General features: G+C 44.8%; 1 protein-coding gene across 2 annotated transcripts in view; it reads left to right on the top strand.

Moving 5' to 3' along the window:
• LOC117448685 (transcription factor SOX-6-like) overlaps positions 1–7500 on the top strand; it is a 149787-nt gene that overhangs the window by 126397 nt on the left and 15890 nt on the right. For both annotated transcript variants that reach the window (XM_034086031.2, XM_071203578.1), the window contains one exon: positions 1829–2019. In XM_034086031.2, the coding sequence (XP_033941922.1) occupies positions 1829–2019 (191 nt within the window). The remainder of the gene's footprint in view (positions 1–1828; positions 2020–7500) is intronic.

Here is a 7500-nt window from a genome sequence, read left to right on the forward strand (position 1 = left end):
ACACTTATTCAAGTACACAAGTATTCGCCTCCAGAACAGAAGACTACATCTAAATGTGTAGAGCTTTACTCCTGCTATATTCCCCACGTGTTAGAAATGTTTTTTATGTAGCTGTAAGGGTAGACGGTTCATGTTATAACCATGTAACCAGTTACTCCCCACACACACACACACGTTTACAGCGTCTCTTCCACACGGCGGACACGGAACGGCCACCAAGCAAAGCCGCGCTGAACACACACACATTGGCTTCACTGACATGTCCAATAAGAGTCACCCGGACTAAACGCTGCGTCGCCGCGCCAAGAACCGACTCGGAGGGGAAACACTGACGCACTCGCACACAAACAAACACTCACACACCAAGGCATTGTTCCCGTCTGCACCGTACATCCAGAGCAAACATGTCCTCGTGAAACTATTTCCTCCCTCCAACCGGAAAAACAAAAACATCACCCACCCAAACACCTCCCTGCGCCGCGCCGCCACACACAGACAAAGCGATAGACTGCAGACACCTCAAGCCCACGAGGAGACCTGCGTGTGTGCGTGTGTGTGTGTGTGTGTGTGTTTTTACAGCAGTCCAAAGCCCTGTATTTAGCCCCAATGAAAACCCCAGCAGCGGAAGCAGTGAAACCCAGCACACGTTATTTGCTTTTTAAGAGCTTCCTCACATCATTGTCTGCCCGCGCTAGACCTTTTATGCCCCTACCTCTGCTATCTGTTATTAAGGCCAATCCGAACCCTCTCATTATACCCCCCCCAGAAAACAATTTCAGCTCCTCTGGAGTGGCTTTGAGGACGCGACGCTTGTGTTCCCTGCAAAGTTATTTTTTGCCCATGTTAACGGCCACCCAAGCATTACAGCGCTTCCTACTCGTCTGCTAATTAGACGACGAGGAGGGCGACGGAAACTTCGCATCCTTTTATTTTTTTCGTGTTCTTCAAATGGGCATCAGAATGTGTGGCAAAAGTGTGAAGCACATACACAAGTGTGGGGGGTGTGACATGTTTGGATTGGAAAACAACTTAAGAGATGTTTAGCGCCATTACAGGTTTGGGAAAATACCAGCTCACACGGATCTGTACATATTTCAAAGGAATTTGTCTGCAGACGTTCAAAGTATTTGGCGCTTATCACTCGCCTGATATTACACATCAAAACATGGAGCCACAAGCTAGGTTTTTAAGAGTTACGGTTCTGGATTAACGGCCTCTCTCCCAAAAGCTTTGACGACCCGGCGAATCAGTATTTAAAGAACTGTTGCTATCCAGACGAGTATACCAGCATTGTTCAAATATTACAAAGACATTTTACAAAAGCTGCAAACTATGTAGAGCTTTTCTGCAAGATTTTCTGAGATGTCTTTTACAATTTACTGTGCTTGATTTGCAAACATTCAAAAGGAATACCATGACTGATTTTCACAACAATATTCATATTAAAAAAACGTGTGTCCTACTTGTTCCAGATTCCAGATTCAAGGCTTTTATTGTCATGCGTACGTACAGTAGCTGCAGTGTCGTTATGACGATGACAATCTTAGGTCATAGGCTCCTCCCACAGAGCAACACAATAAAACAGAAGTACATCAAATAAAATAGAATGTACACCACGAAAAGTTGAACACTGAATAAAGCGGGAAAAAAGGCAGAGTTTGAGAGGACACGGCAGCCATCATCACCGGCGCCATCTTTGTTTGTTTGGTAATACTGTATCATTTTTATTCATATGATCCCTCTTGTCTTGTCTTTAAGCCTCTTTGTTGTTCGTCTTTACAAAGGGACATCCAATTGTAATTGTAATGTCTCCTGTCCCCTCCTCCAGACATCCTGTCCAGCCTCAACTCCACAGCCCTGTTCGGGGACCAGGACGCGGTGATGAAGGCCATCCAGGAGGCGCGGAGCATGCGGGAGCAGATCCAGAGGGAGCAGCTCCACCAGCAGCATCCGGGGCACCACAGCCTGGAGGCCAAGCTGTCGGCCCTCAGCGGCATGAGCCTGCACAACGGCAACAAGGTCAGGGTCAAGCGTCACGTGGCGACACAGATTCACAGTCACTGATGGCATCTTAAAGGGGACCTGTGAGCGTGAACATATAGCAGGATAGGTCTCCTTTAAACAATGACGGGGTATAAAAGCATCCTTTACAGGCAGTCGCTCTCAAGTGAAGGAGGAATTATGAGTAATGATTGCTACTTTTACTTCAGTAAGTCATCAGAGTACTCCTTCCACCTCTGTGTACATTCAGCATCACTTCCTTTCCTACAGTAAACACCGCCCACAGCTCGAGGAGCACGCGGCGTGATGCGGTGAGGAGAGAAATCGAGAGGATCTCTTGTTTGCATTCATCCGATTACAGCTTTCACATCCGAGCAATATTCACTCTGGATCCACGTACGCACACGCAGTAGATCTCCGAGCTGCCTCGCTCCTTGCGTCTTGTTTTCTCCGGCATCTCATTGGCCGCCTGTTCAAGGTTTATTCTCCTGAGTGTATGCACGAGTCGGAAGAACCTTCGTGGATGATACTTGGTGTTGTTTGGCCCGAGCCGCAGCTCTTGAGGACTTCTCTTTTTCTCCTCTCATCTTCACGGCCACCCAGAAGCCAACAGCTTTGAAGAGGGAGCAGCTGGGCCAATGACAAGTGATGCTTTTGGCGTGTGTGTGTGTGCGTGTGCGTGTGTGTGTGTGTGTGTGTGTGTGTGTGTGCGTGTGTGTGTGAGAGAAAGACTGAGTGGGTGTTTTTTAGGGGGAAGATACAGTGTTAACATTAGTGTGTATACTGGAGTCCAGCTCTCCTCTTGCCCTGGGGGGGGGGGGGGATCCCGGCCTCTGGGTTTTAGCCCAATTAAAAGGCCCTTTCTCTGGGAAGGGACCCCCCCCCCTATCTATCCTCACCTCTCCCCCTCCCTGCTCATCCATCCCCCCTTGGGTCGTAGGAGACGGGGCCTTTGTACCAGCATCTCGGATCCAGAGGGACCGGTCTGATCAGCCAAACCCCGTTCGGTAAAATAGGGAAAGATGATTATCCCGACTCTCCTGCGCACTTGATCCCATGCTGCTTGCAAAGGGTGAGGGAAAAGAGGAAGGGAGGAACTCATGCATATTTTAGGGGTGGAGACTTTGAACCCACCAGCCCCAAGTAGGTCACGATTGGTGCACTCCAAGGATGAGCTGTTTTGATTTTGTTGGACTTGTTTGCCTCGCGTCTTCTGGAGGAAAACATCCACACATCTGGCAACAGATATATCTCTGCTTTGCTCAGTCCCAAGTTGATATTTCTACGAGTCATTATGCTCGTACACACTGAGGAAGTCATGCAGATAAATTATACACCAGCCCAAACTAATCAATAGTTCATTAAGATGTAATGTGAGTTGTTAGTGCGAGAAAATCCCCTGAAATGTTCCCGAATAAGTTCCTGCTGAAACGAGCTGCTGGCTTGGAAGGATGAAGGTGAGCCCTGTGTGCTTCTCAAGTGCTATATTTTCCAACGGTATAAGAACAAAACCAAAGCAATGCAGTAATTTGCTTTATAGCTCCATGCCTGCTAATAAAACGCTCATTTGGAAAGTCTCAAAGTAATTGTTTCCGGTGTGCAGGCCTCGGTGTTTTGTTGTTATTCGTTCCCTAACAACTGCAGCTCCAAGACTCTCTCTCAGCTGGACGGAGACGTTCTGAAACTGAAGCACTCAAAGGCTTTGCTCTGTCTTAAACAATTCATGGATGGAACTTGCTGGATGCAGAGCGTGTGACTCACCCGCTCCACCTCCAGGCTTTTTTTTCACCTTGGGTTTCTGTGTTGTTTTCCGTTGGACGAATACGTCGGTAACACAAATCCTCCGCTTCCAAAACGTCGGAGCTCCGGCCAAGCCTTTTTGGTTTTATGACATCGTGCGAACGCGGCACGGTGGGCTTCTTTGGAGGGAAGGAGACAACTGCTATCGTGAATGTTGAGCTAACTATTCCCCGTGCCGAGTCGACTCAAAGCGAGTGACGTCTGAGTGTTTGTGTTTATTTCGCTTTCTGTTTATGTATTTCTGTCCCGCAGCATTCATTTCAGACAGAGAGCTGAAAGTGATCCCCGGCTCCTTTTGTGTGTGTGTGTGCGTGTGTGTGTGTGTGTGTGTCCTGGCTCTGCGCTGGCCTTGGCCATGTTAATGTCATTATAGCTGGTGTACAGACGAGAGGCCTGGCCAGTTAGTGGCATTGTTGAGTATCACCTTACGCTTACGCTGCTTCCAGCTGGCCCGCGGCTGCCAAAGATCACTGAAATAGCCACCGTGTACGACTTTGTGTGTGAGTGTGTGCATGTTTGTGTGTGTGTGTGTGTCCGCTGTCCTATATTTTGCCCTATCTAAACAGCCACAAAGCACTCCCTAAACCCACTTAAAGGAAACACCAAGTTAGTGAAAGATTGGTACATTTCTCTGTTGACATGTGTTGGATGGAAGTCAACCCTCATGGTAGATTGTTCTCTCCGCTTCCACTTAGAAGATAGACGTATAACACGTGTCGTGTGCTTTCGTCTTTCTTAAAGGCTGTCAACGTTAATGTTCGTGATTCATCTGTTTTCTCACTTTGGACAATTCTGGGTATGCAACCAAGACATAGACATTTCTAAAGTGGAAGCATTGAATTATGGACACACAGAATTGAACAGTTGAAAGAAAAGGTCTGACCGCAAGGATCTGCTGTATCCACACACACACTTTGAGCAGTGTGAAGTTGTTATGTGCACTTCAAAGCTTTACAAGATGGAAGAAACTGAATTCACGTACAGTAACTGAATGGGCACAATACACACTTTAACTGTACCAAATAAAATTGAAGGTTGAAGCTTGTTCCATTTAATACACCATGTGTCACCAGAGTGAACAGAAGTGCTTTTGTCCTGACTACTTTCTAAAAATATCACTTTTTTAAACTTTAAGACTTTTTAACTCGCTGGTTTGTCCACATAAACCCAACAGCCGTAATCCTTTGTGTCCGGGATATTCACATTTCTCTTAGACCTATTCTTTGCACAGTTTTGAAATGAACCAGATCTCAAAATGTTAGGGTCTTTCATTTAATGAGGCCCATTACAGAGAAATGTATTTTGTCTGCATCCTGTTGAGTAAAGCGGGTCTTTTCTGAGTCTGGAGGAAATGGTTGTATAGACGTTTATATTGGCCGCCGAGTCGGTCTGTGTAGGAAGGAGCCTGCTACCCGACAGCTCTGACGTCTCCAGGTCTCGATTAAAGGTCACCGTCATGTTGCTGCATTGATGCCTGAATGATAGACGGTATTATAATCAGTGTTGGAAGAAGTACTCAGATACTCTACTCTACAAGTACTATAGTGTTCAAATACTCAATTAGAAGTGAACGTCGTGGTTTTAAAATTGTACTCAAGTGCAAAAGTATTAGCTTCAAAATCGACTCTACTACTAAGTACAACACAACACATGTTGCACAATGGCCCAGTTCAGAATAATGTAAAAGGTATTATCAGCGAAATGTACTTCAAGTATCAACATTAAAAGTATTGGATTTACAGAATTGATCTGTTCACAGTACATTATTATGGTGATTATATTATCCTGTTTATAACTAATTAAAAATGATGTAAGAGTATTTTAATGTTGAAGTTTGTCTAGCATCAAATGGAAATGCCTAATTACAGTACACATATGTCAAAAAGGGTTATTTATTAATACATTTTCTGTTTGTTTTATGAATTTAATCACTGTGTAAAGATTGAACAGTGAAGTCTGTAATCTGTAATATAACTTCTACGTGACTCCAAAGAATAATACAATACAAATTATGAAATAACATTTAAAATAAATAAATACATGAATACAATTAAATAGGACTGAATGGAGGTCTTCGAGTAAAGTACACATCTCTCACAAAGTACAATCTTCCAGTAAATGTACGTTATTAGTTTCCTCCACATATACTAATGTACAGAGCAGAGAAAATAGACTGCAGAGGGTCTACTTTATTACGGTTGGACCCTGAAGGGAGGGCTGGTGTTGGTGTGAAGCTTTATACAGTCTACAGTGTAAAGGGCTATGAATAGGACGAATGGAGAGGAAGAGGAGGAGGGAGTAAAACTGACTGACAGCTCTATCGTCTGACGAAGGAAAGAAGGATGAGGAAAACGGGAAGAGAGAGGGGACGCCGGGGGGGGCGAGGAGGTTTCCAAAGTTGATTGCTCCGGGAGGAGACAGTAAACGGTTGCGGGTCAGCTGGAGGCAGGCCGGAGAGTTGTAACTGTGGTAATGAGCTCAATACGCTGTGGGTATAAAAAAATAAAAAGAAACTGTGATGTTTGGAGCGTTCCCCCGGCAACAGGGGAGAGACGCAAGCGCCAAGAAGAGCGGAGACCAGGCGGAACAAAAGAGTCGGGTGTCTCTTAAATGTAGAAATATACATTCAGCAGCAAAACCGGGCTCGATGAAAGCGACTGTGTGTTAGAATACACAGAGGGGATTTGTTACGTGGTGGGGGGGGGGGTTTAAGTCCATAGCGCTCCTGTTTTGTTATTTATTTGAGGTGAATCTCTCATTTATTCGCACTTCATTGTGTTTCATTCATTCTGTTAATTTATTTTAGTCCTTGATTTGTCACCTTCCCTGCTTTTAAATCAAGTGCTGCTACTTTTGCTCCAATTCAGACCAGTTTTTAATATTAATCTGTGGTTGGATTAGCTGTCTTTAAACCATGTTGTTGCATATTCATATTTGTCCTTAAAAGTCGGCTTCTTTTTTTACGCTTTTTGGGGTTTCCCTGTCCTGTAGTGTGTTACTGTAGCTTTAAGTGCATGTAAGTTTCTCTCCCACACCACTATGTAACCCCGCGCTTCTATTGGCTAGCGCTCGAACACATTGTACATGATAGGCTAAGAGGCAGGATATCTCTGAGCGGTTGACCAATCACAACAGAGCCGGCCAGCTAACCAATCAGAGCAGACTGGGCTCTGGTTTCAGACAGAGGGTGAAAAGAGGTGCTGCAGGAAAATAAAGATCTTTTTGAACATTAAAGCATGGAGACATGTCCCAGTAGAGACACTACATACTGATATGAACCTGCACATTAGCAGGAGAGGACTCTTTAAAGTAGAGACACTACATACTGATATGAACCTGCACATTAGCAGGAGAGGACTCTTTAAAGTAGAGACACTACATGCTGATATGAACCTGCACATTAGCAGAATAGGGCCACTTATTGTAATAGCCTGATCATCAGGACTGTAAAACCTCTGAGATTGACTCTTCTGAACCAATTAATTTCTTTGTGATGAAGACAAAAGCATTATAGAAGCACATCCAATTGTAAGCATGATATAAATGAAGCCTCATGAAAGGAAAATCAAGTCTCTCAAGCTGCTCCAAAAGGCAGCAGTCCAGCATCAAACCAGAAAGCGCACGAGCCAAACCTATTTCAATCTTGACTAAACAAAGCAAAGACAGCGCCTTATTGCATTTGCCACAAGAGCTTTCAAG

The sequence above is a fragment of the Pseudochaenichthys georgianus genome, chromosome 6 (assembly GCF_902827115.2).
Source record: "Pseudochaenichthys georgianus chromosome 6, fPseGeo1.2, whole genome shotgun sequence".
Taxonomy (NCBI): domain Eukaryota; kingdom Metazoa; phylum Chordata; class Actinopteri; order Perciformes; family Channichthyidae; genus Pseudochaenichthys; species Pseudochaenichthys georgianus.